Source organism: Pollicipes pollicipes, unplaced genomic scaffold, assembly GCF_011947565.3.
Source record: "Pollicipes pollicipes isolate AB1234 unplaced genomic scaffold, Ppol_2.1 Scaffold_4295;HRSCAF=5057_pilon_pilon_pilon, whole genome shotgun sequence".
NCBI classification, from domain to species: Eukaryota; Metazoa; Arthropoda; class Thecostraca; order Pollicipedomorpha; family Pollicipedidae; genus Pollicipes; species Pollicipes pollicipes.
This window is the reverse complement of record NW_023596461.1, coordinates 846356-863252: the sequence shown is the minus strand read 5'-3', so window position 1 is coordinate 863252 and position 16897 is coordinate 846356. Positions and strand designations below refer to the sequence as shown.

Here is a 16897-nt window from a genome sequence, read left to right as displayed (position 1 = left end):
GTCAATTTTGAAAGTTATGGAGCTTTTGCTGATGATCAGAGGAATGAGCCAGGACTTTTCATCACTTGTCTGGGAGTTCACAGCTCCCAAGAAATATTTTGGTGCTTGTTCACTCACTTGGGTTTCAGATTCACTGTCTCCCAGTGTTGCAAAACTTGATGTTTCTTGGTATAACGCATACTAGGAGATTTTGTACTCCAGGGTTGTGACTAGGTTAAATGAAATATTTTGTACTCCATCACGATGTAACAAGAACAGGTTTTGGAAAACTCATTTTACCTCTTTTTGTCAGGACAAAATAAAACCGAAGGTGCAACAGCTCGAGACTTGCTGCCCTCCATCAGGAGCCATGTATTGATATCTGCAAGAGCACAAATCTTGCACCCACCAGACTAAGACGCCCAATAGCAAGCAGCCTGTGTTGCTACCTAGATATATGATAAACCATGTATGGAAATGTGAAAAATAAAGCGTGTGAATGTTGCATGGAATCGCCTTTGAACAAAACCGGGAAATGAGAAAAGAGTACCAGAATGGCACCGGTCTGTACATTGGCAAAGCTCTCAGCTCCTATGCCCTATGCAAACCAACTCAAACTTGAACATGACTTAACCTGCCATTGACGACGAACCGCATTAATTGCCAAGGATGCAACAAACATTCATAGAAAACCGCACTCCCAACCACCTACTGCAGACGGCTTCCTAGCCACGCGCCACCACTGTGTCATGGCAATGCAAATAAGGGAATCACTCGCAATTCAGAGTCGGAAACGTCTCAACTATTCAGCGGCTTGCGCCCGCCTCCCAGCTCAGGTTGGAGGTTAAACATAGCAGAACTCTCCAATTGGTTTTAATGAGTCGCCTCCTCGCGACTGTTTTGTCAAGAGCATAAATATTCTGCTCGCGCTCATGCTTGAACAGATCTGTAAACATTGGAGGAAAGCTGCATAGAGATGGGTATCACGAATATTAGGAAGGACCTATTTGTACTCATCCAGAACTGCCATGTGGTTGGATTTTGGCCACTTGCTGGTATCCGGAGTACAACAATGTTATGGCAGCTGTGGATTTAAACCAAGTTAAATTTGTTACTTAAGGGTGTGAAATTAAAGCTGGTGATTCAGGCTTTACAAAAATGCCCTTTTAAAGTCAAAAACGTTGTTATAATAGCCGAAAAAACTGTTCGGAGGCAGCCATATCACTCCGGCAAAAACATCAGGACACCAGAGTAACATGAACCCATAACTTTTGGCCCGGCAAATGAAGGAGAAGGGTTTATTAGGACAAAAACATCAATCAATTGCAACATAAATTATCATATGTCGCAATGATATCGGTTAAAGCGCGTCAAAATCCAACGATACCTTGCATTATCCGCCGGAGTCAGCGGAGTGACTGACTCCGATCCCTTTTGCCGGCCTACACGGGTCTGTCAGGCATTGTACTTGCGCTGGCTCGGTAAATCGGTTAAGAGTCCTGCCTGTCTCTAGTGCTCGAGTGGAACGTGCAGGGCCTCGTGAGTTGACCGGGAGTGGGAAGGTGGAGGGACATGAATGTTGAGCTGTTTTTAAAACCAGCTAGCTGGTGGAGCGTAGTAGCGTGACCGTGGTGGAGCGTGAGTAGCGTGATCGTGGTGGAACATGAGTAGGTGGCCGTCTGTGACATGTTCATTTGCTTTTTGTGTACCATTTTTGTCTGGCTGTGTGTATCGTACCCACCCTTTATTTCGGAGGGTGTACAAGCCCGGTGTGTAGCCACCCTGTATTTTGGAGAGTGCATAGGCCCGATGCGTAATTACCTTCCGTTTTAGAGGGTGTCTACGGCGGAGCCTCTCATAAATTGCAAACCAATGTATATGCACATGTGTTTCATAGTACAGAGTATGAAACTGTGTTGTTTCAGTGTGCCATGTCCAATACTGATGTTTCCTTTCATCTTAAGTGCTTTTACATGAATTGCTCTAAATGAAAAGTGGCGCCTTTGTTGAGCGCCACCCATTGTACTATTATCTCTCAAAGATAGCCTAAATAAGGCTGTAATGACCCCCTTCACTTGGATAATTTTGTACTCCACTATAGGAAATTTGTACTCTACCACCAGGAAAATTTTTGGAATTTCCAAGACTGTTGTCTCCAGTCACTTCTTCTTGTACTGTGAGGCTGCGGCACACTGCTGCGAAGTGGCCTAGCCGTCCACACTTCTTGCATGCTTTCCCATTTGCTGGGCACCGACCTCCAGTGTGGGTGGTGAAGCCACAGTGACCACATGGCTTTTTGTTCCTGCAGTTGGCTCAGTTGCTTTGCCCGATGGCTTGCTTGCCCGTGCCTGGTTGCTGGGACACCTGGGTCTGGCTTCCATTGTTGGCGCGCACGGCGCACACCTCAGGCTCCCTTCCACACAACAGCTGTTGGTCCTTTTGGGCTGACTCTTCCAAGGTTGCAATCTCAATCGCTTTTTGCAGGGTCAGATCAGGGTGCTTCAGGAGCTGCATTGCAGTTGATGTCTCACTGAGACCCATGCACAGTCTGTCCCTGATCATTTCATCCAGGTTTGGGCCAAACTTGCGTCTGGCAGCCAGGGTGGGGAGGGCTGAGACATACTACAGAACAGTCTCACCTGGTTGCTGGCCCTCTTATGAAAATTGTGCCTTTCCACAATTGGGTTCTCTCTTTGGATACAAAACTTGTCAAACTGATCAATGATTTCTCTTCTCCATGTTACGGGCATTTCTTCCCCCCTTCCAACCAAAATGGGAATACCGCTCTTGGGCGAAGAGGCCAGCGCAGTTGAAGAAAATTCCAATTTTCACTTTTCTGGCTTTCTATCGAGCTCATTGGCATCGTAGAAGAATTACCAGTCTTGCTTCTACTTGCGCCAAGCACTAGCAACGGTTGGATCAGCCAGATTCAGCTCAGTTGACTTTCTGAAGGAAGACATCGCAATTGGCTCAAGGCGAAACTGGCGCGGCCTACCCGGCACCTGTCAGAGGGAAATACTTGGTCTACAATGACAATATTTCCTTGAAACAAGCCTTCAGAGCAACAGTGAGGCGTGGCGATTGCCTATTTTGATACCACGTCTTGTTATCTGATCCCTCGCGCCTTCCCAGTTCCGGATCACACACACGACGCTTCACAGTCGGCGTCTGTATTTGAATTGCCTCACCGGAGTCCAACGGAATAGCGCCAAGGTACACGGTAACGCAGGAGGCACACTAGCGATGTGGAGGAACTGGCTCCTGAATTGGGGCGCTATACATTTAATATGGGACATCACATGACAAGTGTAGCCCCCAAGTCTTCGCGAAAAAGCAAAGGATTCATATTGCTTCGCAGATGTGATCTGAATTATTGGGGTGCAGGACGCTCATCTATTACCTTACATCTGGTCACATCTTTTTTGTAACGGCGCGTATTCATGGATTTTGGCGGTAGGCACCTAAACTTGAAGACGGAAGAAAACAACTCGACTGCGGACATCGATGGCAGGGCACCAGCAACAGAAACAGTTTCGGAGTTTGCTCAAGTAACACCTGCAAGTACAAGTAGGTCGAGTTGATGACAGCAGTTGCACTCTTTGACAGCAAACCCATAATGTTAACTCGCGCATAATGTAAAGAGCTTGGAGGGATGTGAAGCTAGTCTTGGCTGGATACTTTGTGAGCGCGACCAAGCTGGCAAAGTCAGCGGTGTGCGCACTTTGTGTCTAAGAGCTCTTACGTCCGAGAAAAATAAACTTGGAGACGGGCCCAGGAAAGCAATCAAACACACGCAAGGGAACAAAAACCCGGACTCCTGGAAACAAAGGAGAAAAACAAAGCCTGTAAGAAATTACTTCCAGCCCATTACGTTAAACTGTGTGCTAAACTAGAGATCATATCCCACGAGCATTGCACGTAAGCCACCGAACCGTGCCCGCAGCTGTTCTTGGCTGGTTTGCATCGGTAACATGGAGTCATATCGTTGCTCGCTCAGCTAAACATATCGCGAACCGAAACCGAAACACAAAAACGCCATCCAAGTTGTGCCACCCATTCAGCGGATGCTTCGTCCTTCGGGGCTTTTGCCGCGTAAATTGCTGAGGTTTTTACGTACCATTCAATGCTACGACACAGCCGTTCTGTGCCAGCTTGGTCCTCTGGAAGCCAGCCAGCGGACCTTTTCATGCTGGTTGGGCCTAACCAAGTGCCTATCTTGGGACTCGTAACCACGACTGCTCGGATTGCGACTCCAGCTTCCTTCGCCGAGGACTGCGTGGACGGTTTTTCCCCTAGTCCACGGATTTGCAGTGCTTCTGACACTTGAAATAGTTAGTGTGCTTAGCCCGAATACTGTGTGAGATATGTGTGAGTTTCCATAACCTTGCCCATATTCGGTGGTGAAGGAGCCGCCCGCTATGCCTAAAATTTCTTGTGTGTAGAACAACATAGCCATGCGAGCAACAGAGTCCAAGAACCACGCCACACTTTCTATCATCCCTCATCCTCATTCTCATTCCCCACATCAGTGGAAGCAGACAGCAAATCAGCACCAGTCCTGGTCAACACCATCAGTCCAGAATCATCTGATGTTCATTACTGCCCACACCCCGCTACTCCGGTAATAGGAACGCGAGTGTTTTGATGTCCCATTGTTCTCGTTAGCGTCCAGATCAACTAATGATGTATCGATGGCATCCCACTGATCATCCGTGACTCGAGGACGAGACGTGCAGGCGAAGGCATTTTATATCCAATGGCAGTGTCCTTATTAAAGGTCCCCGCCTCGGCACAATTGGACGGATGGGTCTAACAGCCTGTCTAGGAACAGAACCACAGGCATTGCCTACAGTTCCATTACGCCAGCACAAAAGCAGCATTGCGTATGAGCTTAGTGTTATATATATTATATAGTATATATCATTATATATATATATATATAATACAAGCCTGTTCTATATAACCACGTGTCTTATCTAGCAGATGTTTTACGCACGAGATGTCTGATAACTCAGAGAGAGTGCGAGAGGAAGGAGAGAGAGAGAGAGAGGTGAGAGAGAGATGAGGAGAGAGAGAGAGAGAGGAGAGATGAGGGTGAGAGAGAGAGAGGAGAGAGAGAGAGGAGAGAGACTTGAGAGAGGAGAGAGAGGAAAGAGATGTGAGAGAGGAGGGGTGAGAGAGAGAGGAGGAGAGAGAGAGAGATGGTAGAGAGAGAGAGATATCTATATATATATTATATCTATATATATATTGGAGTATTTTGGCAGAATTCTTTCTTTGATACATGTTTGATTAAAATAAAAACTGCTGACTCAGCAGTAACGAGCTTTTTGATGCATCGTTCTAGTCTTCCGGCCTTTGACTTTGCGTCATCGTTAGATTAAATATGGTTCGCACAAAATTACTCATATATTCACCACTCCTTCCTTCTAACGTTTTGAGATCTTATCTCATCTTCGGAGAAGACTAAATTGCACATGAAATAAGTTTGAGTTTTTAAAGGATGAAAAAATTGTGACACTACTGTTGGAAAACATTTTTAGTACGGAGAACATAAATGAAGCACAACTAATTGAGTAAGAGGATCGCTATTTTCATCTTCATAATGTAAAAACATCATAATGGGCAATCACAAAGACACAATGGGTTTAAAAGATGTGATTGGACAATGAGTCTTTCCATTGTGTCTTTGTGAGTTCCCATTATGAGTGTTTCTTACATGTATGAAGATGAAAATAGCAATCCGTCTTACTTCAATTAGTTGTGCTTCATCTAGTTCTCCGTACTAAAAGATGTTTTCCAACAGTAGTGCAAATTTTTTCATCCTTTAAACCCCGAAACTTATTTCATGTGCAATTTAGTCTTCTCCGAAGATGAAATAAGATCTCGAAACGTTAGAATGGAAGGAGTGATTGAATATATGAGTAATTTTGTGCGAACCATATTTAATCTAAGCGATTGACGCAAAGTCAAAGGCCCGGAAACTAGAACGATGCATCAAAAAGCTCGTTAATGCTGAGTCAGCAGTTATTTTAATCAAACATATATATATATATATATATATATAATATATATATTTACATTCGGTTCAGCATTATTGACAAAAGCGGCTCACCTTTATTACATCACTTCCCCAAGCGACGGTTGATAAGTTTCCGCGTACGTAAATCCTGTGGCATGAGCGTCTTCGATTACTCAACCTCATGCGGAAGTGATCAATGATCAGGCCTCATCTATTGCGCGCTACATTGGGCATGTGGGGTGATGAGATCGACTTGGGTAATATCTAACGAGAAACAGTTCGTCAGTTGTGAATCACTCATCCAGCCCCAAAGGCGGTATATTTTGGTATGAAAGGAAGCATCTAGTAGCCCGCTCTTTGCCTGCTAAATGCAGACACGCCAGTTTCTGCGGTCCATCGCTACCTGTAGCGGTATCAATGCCGCAAGCTCGCTGCCCAAGCGTCCCCTAGATCATTTACCAGTGACTTTATTTCACTCGCCACCAGATCGTCAACGAAAAACGAGGACTGCGCCCCAACAGGCCTAATTAGCCACCCTCCCACCCTTTCCGGTAGTGCAAACAAAACGCCTTCCACTTGACCATGTCTCGGGCCTCGTGCCGGTGCGGGAACCTCCAGTATCCTGCCACCACCTTATCGGGTCCTCTTGTGAGGTCGGCTCCTACCGCGGAGGGCGGCCGGTGTTGGCCCTGAGCGGTTTACATGAGTCGATGAATAGTCCAGTAGCTATCACTTCGGCCACGGCGGCGCCGCCAGCCGCGCTACCATTACTGACGATCCAAGATCCCCTCAACACCAGCGTCTTTTCTTGGTCCGACAGTGGCTCCCAGAAATACCATGGTCCATAATCATCAGGGCTACCACGATGAGCATGCCTTTCAACCTATCAGATAAACTCTTTGTACGGGCTTCCTTTCATCCATGGCAACGTATACTTGTCCAAAGCGCAGGCTCTAAAAAATAAATGCTGAGATGCTGGGCTCCTCCCGGTAATGAAAAACCCGTCATGGCCAACAGGAGGCCTAGGAGGCGCAGCGGTCATACCGCTGAACAAGTTCATTCAAGATACGTCGACTCCAAGGGCACAAGTTTAGAGCGCATGTGACCGATCCTGCGATAACAAGCCTCCTGTTGTACTTCACCCGGCTGTTACGGCGCCTCCAGACGAAGACCACATTACAAGGCACAGCAGACCGCTCCAAACAGAGGCCTCAAGTCGCTAGATATCAAGTATTCAAACATCCCCAGTGTGCCTCGGACGTAACATCGGGCGCCTCTTGAGAACGCGTTGTTGCGTTGATGTCTGGCAGCGCAGTACAGCCAACCGCATTTAAAACCTTGTTTGTTGCCGAACGGCGGACACCAAAGGATTGTATGCTGGAGTGCATTGAAGGAACACACCACAATAGCCCGCGTGCTTAATATCTCCCAACCGTACCATGTTGCAATCTAAGTTCATGCCCCCAAACAAAGACATCGGAAACTAAGTTTGAGGTCAGACACTTGCTCCCCAAACTTCTCCAAAATGAATATTCGGTGATCAGTCCGTTACCATCTTCAGAAGTTAACTGCATCACCCGACGCTCGCTTAACGATCGTTTAGTGCTGCTCCGCGTTCTGCTTCGCGGTCGGGTCACACTGACGTCACTGGGGGGCGTTCCATTTCCGTGCTGTCAAAGGCCGGAATGAGGACCCTTTTGCTTCTGACCATAAAATATGCGTATCTCTTTGATGGAGCCTTTGCCAATCACGACATGTGCCTTTGTCATGCCATGGCTCCCCGTCATCAAGATCCTGAAATTAATCGTCTTTGTGGCAATGATTGAGCTGTCCTTCGTTACTCGTTTCGTTGCCGAATTGATGCAACAACAAATTGTGTTTGCACTCAGTTTGGCTGATATCGAGCACCATTTATTGGATGTTATGAGGGGACGAAATGCGTGCGTGATCAGCTATCATTGCACGTACTGAATCCGAGTTCTCGTCAAGTGGCACCAGACCTGCTTCAGACCATGCGACAGTTTTATCGTAATACATGAATAGTTTCATTGTAATGCATGTTTCGCTCACTGCAGGGGTTCCTGTTGTGTCACTCTGCCTTAGTAAGGGAACGAATCACCAATGGAGCCGCTTCCCGTGCCACGCGGGTCTTCTTTCAGTCGTGATTGGCGCATCCGACCAACTGCCCCTCTCCCTCCCTAAGATGTCCAGCTTCCTCTACATTAACAGGCATCTTTTTCTGTCATGACAGCGGCCTTCTGTCGCATTGTTGCTCCTTCCCAGACCGCCCCAAGCCTCGGCATCAGCGTGACTTTCTATCTAACTTGGCAAGGATATCTTCCGCGACTGCTCACCATCCACTTATTGCACGTAATCGGGTCGATCCACACCAGTTGGGCTGTTCGCTCACCCTCAGCTTACATGGCTGCAGTACAGGTCTCATGTCAGATAAAGCGCTGCCCCACCATGACACCCATTCCCTCCACACACAACACCTAGCGCACACGTACAGAGTAGATGGTCAGGCTTATCGAATTATGGTACGAGTCTTAGTTTTTTACTGACGCTTTGAGACGTTGGACAGACATTGAGTGACGGCATTCTCGTCGTTCTGCTTCATCGTGCGATACATATATCGTCCCTTTCCATGGTTGTTTTTTACGCGAGGTAGGTTCAGATGGTGTGACCGCCGCGCGTCTTGGGCCACGCGCTCACAATTGTACGTTAGCGCAGAGCATGGCACGAGAGCGGTGATCAGCACACCGTGCCGCAAGCGGACATTTAAGCAAGGTGCAAAGTCATCTCCACACAGTCAGCCCTATTTACTACATGGGTTATGCGGCCATATTCTTTATCCACGATGACCCTGGCAGCAAATTTGAAGATTGCAGTTTTGAGACGTTTGAACGATTCGCGCTACCATACATCTTGACACAAAAGCGTGCATGGAGCAGACGCAAGGCATCGATGATCCCAGGTGACACGGTTGGGTCAGTGTGTAGTCAGCATATAGAATGCCTATTAAGATGCCAAGGTCATTGCTTGCCACATGATCAAACGTGACAGTTGTATAGCAGACGTGGGTCCTTAACAGTTCCGATATTTTTCACAGTTTCCGAACTTTTAACAACGTAACACCATGAACACTACGATCCATGAACACCATGATCCATGAACACTACGCACAAATGCTCTTGGATTTGGCTAGGCTGTCGACGATCGCCACACAATGACATCTCAGTTTCTGCCGACATTCACAATCACCCCATGCCGCAGAAAGCACGTGGATATTCCAGCACGAACTTCAGTGACCACCGCATCCACCTATCTTAGCAAGAATCCGAGGGTCTGTGGTGGTCAGTTGCGCGTGACCAACATGGCGGACTTTTGTGACACGGAGACCGTTTATCTGCGGTGGGATGGAGCGTCTGCGACTGCAGAGCCTCTTTCGAGCACGGGAGCCTTTAGCGGCACGTCTGTGTATTACAGTGCGCAGCTTCACCTTGGTCATGTCATTTGATCACTCGTCAAACGTTACAGCTCCCCACTCAATATGGCTAGCTAGGACATCCCGTGTTACTCTCCTAACCTTCGTAAGCTTTTTTCACTTACTTTTTATTTTCTTACCGTTGGTTTGCTAAAAGGGAATGTCTCACATTTGAAGATATTGAAGGAAAGATCAGATATGATAAACTTATAACTATTGGTATACTCTTTAAGTGGAGAAAACTGCTCTAGACAGCACAATCGATGAGTCATGTCTTGATTACGACATCGTTCCTTGCACAACATTGAGAGCCAATTGACGGCCGTTCTATCTAGAAATCACGCTCACGAACCCCAGATATCAGCGCCTCGACAATTCTATTTTTCTTGACCTTGATTGCTGCATGGCTTGTGAAATTACTGGATTGTGAATGACGTGATGATGACGCCATGAATGTCAAGGTGAGTTTAGGGTACTCTCCCCAACATAGCTTTTCTCAGTTTCGCGGGCGTGTAGCTCAGAAACTAGAGGGCCTCAGATCTTAAAAGGGCAAGATTGTGAAAAGCACTGAAAGGTATTCACGATGATATCTCAATTCAAAGCCCCATATCCAAGTGAAACACTCCCTTTAACATCGCAATTTCACTCGCATTCTCTCTCGCACTCTCTCGCATCTCGCATTCTCATTCGCAAAAACTCGCATTCGACGAAACAAAATATTTGTCTGCGAGATTTTTCTCGTGCGTGACATGGATTTCTGCCGGCGTGGCGAATCAAGAGGGGAGTACAGGGCTTGCCCCCCCCCCCCCTGGTTCCAGAAGGGACTCATAGGCTCCAAAAGGGCCCATAGTCGACCAGACGCAATTTTTTACACAAAACGCAACAAAATTGGACGTTTTTGGGCTTGCAGATGACCAAAACCAGTCGCAAGCAAAAGCGAAGATCTCACCAGCAGACGAGAATTTTTGTTCACCTATGGGGAGGGTCGATTGAGAGATTGTAAGGCTCATTACACCGTTCAGATTTCCTACGCTATTCCCGGGGCACAATATGTCGACTTTCCGGGTCAATCTGTTCGTTAAGGAGCTTGCCACGCTGCCCTTGATTTCTTTACATTTGCTTGGAGGGCCCCGCACTGTAATCGGGGCCCTTTCTGCTAGCACACCTGGGCACCCTTGTCTATCGGGGTCTTCTACCGATTCTTCTCATTCTCCCGAAAAGCTCTATACGCTATGACCGGGTTCCATATTTTAACCAGCCGGGGTATTTCCGGTTCCTCAGGAGCCCTTTACAATGGTCTCGCACCGACGCACTCAATATGCTCATGGGCCCTCTACATTGGTCTAGGGTCCTTCCAATTCTCTGTCACTTAGGGAGGGCCCTAAACATTCGTCGGGGGCCATCTGTAACCTGTTCGAGGACAGTCGATCGCTCGGGGCCCTTCATGTTGGGTCTTGGGTACTTCCTATTTGAATGGAAGGTCCCACGTTCTTGTCCGAGACCCCATCTGTAGACCTCTTCAAGCGCACCTGATTGTTCGGGGGTCCTTCCACATTGTGCATCCTGGATACTTTTAGTTTCCTTGGGGGGGGGAGGGGGGTACCCTTGGTTGTTGGGGGTACTTTTCTGCTTACATGCCTAGGCACTCTTGATCAATCAGGCGCACTCCAAAGATGCTTCCCATTCTCCCGAAAGGCTCTATACGCTATTACCTGGGCCTCATATGTGGGATTACACTCGGCTGCTCAGCGGCCCTTCATATTGCTCTCGGGTTCTTTCCTCTTGCTTGGAGGGCCTTGCGCTGTTGCTGGGTTCATATAAAGTAATGCACCGATGCGCTCGGTGCTCGGGGGCCCTCTGCATTGATCTAAGGCTCTTTCCCTTTGATTTCATTAGCGCGGGACCCTCATATATGTCGGGATCATCTCTGATAGCCTGCCCGGGCACTCTTGATCGCACAGTGGCTTTAATTAATGCACAATGGTCTTGGGTCTCTCCCCCTTCGCTCAGAGGGCCCTGTGCTCTGGCCGGGCCCTATATGTTGGCCTGTCGGTGTATTACCGAGCGTTTGGGCCTAACACGTCGGTCTTGGGCTCATCCCGCCTGCTCTTAGGACCCTTTCCTGTTCGCGGGAGGGTTTTTGTTGCTCTGCCACGGCACCCCTGATCGCTCAGGTATTCCCTGTTGGCCCTGGATTTTCCCATATACATAGTTGCAGGATCTACGCTGTGGACTGCGACCTTAACCTTAATCGGCTGGAGCGCTCTTGGTCGCTGTGGGGTCTTCGACATGGGTCATGCGCCCTTCCGATGACGTCAGAAGGATCTTACTCTGTTGCTGAAAACCCCCACGCGTGCTTGCGAGCACCAGGGTGTTTCACCCGCTCGTGTGTAGGGGACTGGATATATTACTTCGCGTGCATCTATACATGTACGAGGCTGTAGGATGTGATTTATCATCTCGATGTTGTGCAAGACTATAGGATGACGATTTCTCTCGGTGCTTTAGCTTTAGGGCAACAGTGAGCTATGCACGGATGAACTTTTACGCACAATTGTCCGAACATAATTTTACGCGCTGTGCACACACTACATGCCATTTCTGTTGTTTGTTGAATGTGCGACACTTAGCGGACTTGTGCATCACGTTCTTGAAACATTTTGCATGCTAGGAAATTTTATATTCCTTCATAACAGTCAAAGCAAAACCCCGCATTAGTCAACGGCCATCAGCTGATCACATGGACTAGCCGGCCAGCCGTAAGTGAACTAGGAATGAGATTCGAGCTTGATTTTGATGATACTTAGGAGCCAAATTCGGTTCATTTTGCCATGCTTCTTTCCGCAATCCTAAATGACAGGACCCGCCAAGGTCTGCAGAAAATGAACCAGCTCAATGTGTGTGCATACAAAGCACGCCTGGTTTTCTAGGGTTGCGCACAGTACGGTTGATTACCATATATAAATATTGTATCTATCTGTCTATCTATCTATATATATATATATATACATATATTTAAATTGTATGAACAGAATGCAATAATTTTTGGAAGGGCCCCAAGTTCTAAGGGGTACAATGTCGTGTGCCCTCCCCCTTGACGAAATCCTAGAACCATCCTGCTCTGCCGTACCATGGTGTCCAATCACTCAAGATCCTTATATGACTCCTTTTGCAGTTGTATTTAGCTGGTTTACTAACTTTCTGAACGCTGCTTTCGGCAATCGACAATTGTCACGACTAACCCTGGATATATGGACACTCTCAGGTACCCTAAAAACAATCGCCCCAGTTCTTGCAAACCTATTGAACGGTTTTGCTTCTTGCTCAGATCCGCCCGCAATAACGCGAGCTGCCATTCGGCCCCTTTCTTCTTTCATAGCTGAGGCTCCTGAAGTTTCTCAGATTTTTACCGTGGGCGCGGTCTTTGTGACAGCGCCTTCTTTCGACAAAGACAGGGTTCTCCAGCGCTTTTACTCCCGACAGCCACTATCCTTTCCCAAGGGACGGCAGCCTCACTTTCGTTGCGAGGCCGTCTATTTTTCGTGACAACGGCCGGCAGCCTTTCTCCATAAGGGTCACGCTCTTTCATAACCAAAGCTGCCTTGCTTTCGTGACGGAGGCCACTTCTTTTTGACAGCAGGGACTACCACGATTTCGTGAGGCGGACTGTCTTTCTTTCGTGACGAGAGTTGTCTCTCTTTCGTGACGGGAACCGCTTGCCTGCTGTGACCAGATTCCTGTCTTTCAAAGCGAAGCCTACCGGTTTTTCGTGCCGAGAAGCTGCTTTGCTTTTGAAGGGAGTCACCCCTCCTCGTGTCGAAGACCGCTTTTTCCAGACGATGATCTCCTCCCTTTCATGACTAGAGCCCATCCCTTTCGTGTCGAACGTGGCCTCTCTTTCATGACCAGGGTCGTCTATTTTCGGACGGGGACCACCACTCTTTTCGCGACTGGGGGCCGCCGGCCAGGGTCCTGTGGGCAGCGGAGTCAGGCCCCGCATGCGCTGCGTTGTGGGCCCCGCTGTTGCCCTGGGTCCCTGTCTCCTGGTGCGTTGGCTGAGGCTGCTAGTAGTTATTTTAGTACATTTCCAGCTACACGCCACTGCAAATGCCAGGTTCACGCCACCGCAGGCTGTCTGTAAGTAACCACAGTACATGGACTTTGGTGTTTCCGTGCCTTGTGGGAAAAACTGAGGCACTTGTCATGCGGCAACACTGGGTACGAGTCCCAACGCGCGCATTTCCTAGTCCGACTGGCATTGAGGGTCTCCTGATGGCTGGACACAGAGCGAACGACGAAATCCGGCTAGGGGAGGCCGTGTCGGAGTAGCAATAGTGGTAGTAGTAGTAGCGTAGTGCTAGAAGAGTAGTAGTAACGCATCACACGTACAGGCCTCCTAGCTCCTATCTGACAGAAGGCGAGGAGCAAGATTATCCGATGAACTGGGGCGGTCTATGTTGAATGATGACCTCTGGTTACGCGCGGTTTAGCTTACAAAGCGCACTGTTTCTTGACAGGCTCGCAGAGTGACAAAATTTCAGGGCAGCATTAGAAGCATGACCTTTTCAGTCTTTAGACACTACTTTGAAATCAGCGTATGGGAACAACGCTGCCTTTTGCGAATATATTTGAGCTAAATGAACCATTTTATCGTGGCGGCCGAGCGACACAGAATCGCCTACCCCGTCTTTACCATTGGGCTGTCTGTCCATTTGCCCTGCCGGTAGGAGAGCAGCAGCATCCGTAATGTGACGAGCCTGCATTCACAGGATTGAATGGGCCCGAAAGGCCCCACATCGCCGGGCTAGTCACAGGAGCGGGCAATAGGCGCATTCAATTTTCAAATCCGACCATTGATGCATGCGAGCAATCGATGCTGCTTTCACCGATCGCTCGCCGTGAGCTTGCAAAAAGGCGTCAGCACAGGTGACGTCAATGAGGCAGCAAACTCGTACCCAGTAATGAGGGCTCTTTGTCTGCTTTGTCTTCCAGTGAACGCTTCATGAGAGTGTCCGTAGAGAATGCACGGCGTCGGGCAAGGTTTTACTTGGTTTAGATTGGAACCGTTCGGTCAGCCCTGGCCTGTTCAGGACCATGGACTTACGGAGAATTGTGGGCGGTGAGCAACACTGAAGCAACACTTCGTCTGGAGGAATTCCGGTCCGCCACTGGAGCGGCACTCCAGCCATCTCGTGGCATAGGGGCTGCAGTTGCGCGGGAGAGGAGCGAGGATTGCAATGTTTTTCTTGAGGGGAATTTCGGCGAGCACGCATCACGTCGATTTTTGATTTTATGTCGGTAGCCTTCTATGGTGAAACACGAGAAGCATCCAGGCCTGAAGGGGGATGGACACCAGGCTTCCCTTTGGCTGCGATGAGAGTACATTTCTTGATTACTTTTTCCACAGACAGGTCACCTTCGGCGAGATGAGTTTACCTTTTTCTGTCTCCCCTCGGTCCTTTGAAGGTTAAGGACACAGTAGGAAAGACGTTGTCATTACGTCATCGAGCAAATGTCAAGAAGGCTGAGGTTTGTTCATAACCGACAAACTTGTCATGACAGCGACATCTCTTGGGAAGGGCCGGTATCTACAGTTTGACAACCCTTCGTAAGTAACCGCTAGAGACGGAACACGGTCGATAGAAACTTTGTATGCGAAGGAGCTACTGATAGCCAGAAAGTTGACGACAGCTGCATTTTCCTTCTGTTCGTGGTTTCCCCGAAACTTGTGTGGTTTACTGTAAGGGCACAGATTGGCCAGCAAAACTAGCCACTGCCAGCGGGCGGGTGCCACTGACCAGTGTGCGTCATATCTCCCCGTTGTACATTTCTCACTCGTCTCCACTGCGTTTTCCTTAAACGTACACCTCTGAAATACAGCATGTAGCTTATAGCAACGTCACAGAACATGTGCCAGGGAGTCCTCCGCCGAGACTTTGAGTAGGCAGTGGCTTCTCTGCGGGGGTGACTAGCGTTCTGAGCCCCTTGAATCGTTCCTTCTCCCCCAGGCGACAGCGAATCAGCTAAACCCACAAAAGTTGTCCTCAGCCACGTCCCCTGGACTGTAAATCAAAGGAAGCTGGATGCCAAGACCAGAAATGTTTAACGAATTGTTGCGCCTCCGCCAGCGCCACCATTGCAGTTCGCGGTGCTTCTGTGCTGCCATCTGTGAAAACGATCCAGAACTGTTGATATGCTGCGGTTGCCTGCGCGCCATCCAACTCTGAATGGACAGCCGTCGTCATTGGGGCTTTTCGACGCACTCCGTTGCTGGGGCTGCATGACGTCACCTGCCGCTCACCCTGGTAGGAAGGGCGGGCACCGCGAGAATCAAGCTCCGTAACACTGGTCTCCCAGGTGCCCTGCTTAAGCACAACACTACCGGTACCCCTCTGGGGAGGCCAGATGCCGTAGGCCAACAATCTTAACTTTTGACGCAACATGTCTGATATCTAGCTGAAGATCGATTAACAGCAACCATTAATCTCAGTCTCCACTGATCGATCCAGCGGCTCCTCTGGCGCGCACGGACTCAGTCTCATCTCGAGGCGGCGAATGAGTCGGTCCCAGTGACGTCACCTGGCCCTGCTGACGCACTGGTGAATCCGTCTGGCACGGTGCCTCCTCAAGGTCAAATAAAAAGTAGGATGTTCAAGGAGGCATTGGGGTACGTGCCCCCTGTTTGTCAAGTTTTTGCATGCAATAATATGCGTGTGAAGAAGCGCCAATAGTGAAGAAATCACTATACACACGTTCAAATGGTAGATTAAGAACAAGCGACATTCTTTCACAACACGATCAACAAATTTCAATCAACAACAAAACAAATAACAAATTTTACGTGCGTGAGGTGCCCTGAACGTCTTTTTGTGAGGGAGGGAGGATGTTGAGTCCAGCCCCCATCACGACATTCAGCCTGTGGTCAGCTCCGGTGGCTATCGGAAGGGTCCTGGTCATCCTGGGACCATCCGACGGGGCTGTGCCAGCCGCCCGATCGTCACATGGTGCATATCGTTCAGTTGACTGGTGATCACGTGATCGATTGACCCCTTACTCCATACATTCGATACGAACCGGTCCAATCGCGTGCGGTTGGAAACGGGACTAGGGCAACATCTAATAAATATGTCGTGAGTCGCCCAGCTCCGTCGTCGTGAGGTGGCTACCTGCATAGAAACATACCCGTCGATTTTGCAGTTCATCCAGCCCAATTTGTGGCGTACCGGACACCTGGCCACTACCGTGTTCGACAGGGGGCTCGGGTCCCTTGGAGCAGAAATACGGCTCGGTTTTTGTCTTGTCCAAGGTCAGCGGAGCTGACCAAAGACCCTGCATGGATCGGGCTGGCATGGGCGACTGAATAATGACGCTGCAGGGACAAAAACATCCTCCGGTACTTCTCTGCAACA

General features: G+C 48.7%; 1 protein-coding gene across 1 annotated transcript in view; it reads left to right on the top strand.

Moving 5' to 3' along the window:
• The first annotated feature begins 9937 nt into the window (after positions 1 to 9937).
• Positions 9938 to 16897, top strand: part of LOC119096494 (neo-calmodulin) — a 33266-nt gene continuing 26306 nt past the window's right edge. Inside the window, exon 1 of the mRNA XM_037219406.1 lies at positions 9938 to 9949. Within this exon, the coding sequence (XP_037075301.1) occupies positions 9938 to 9949 (12 nt within the window). The remainder of the gene's footprint in view (positions 9950 to 16897) is intronic.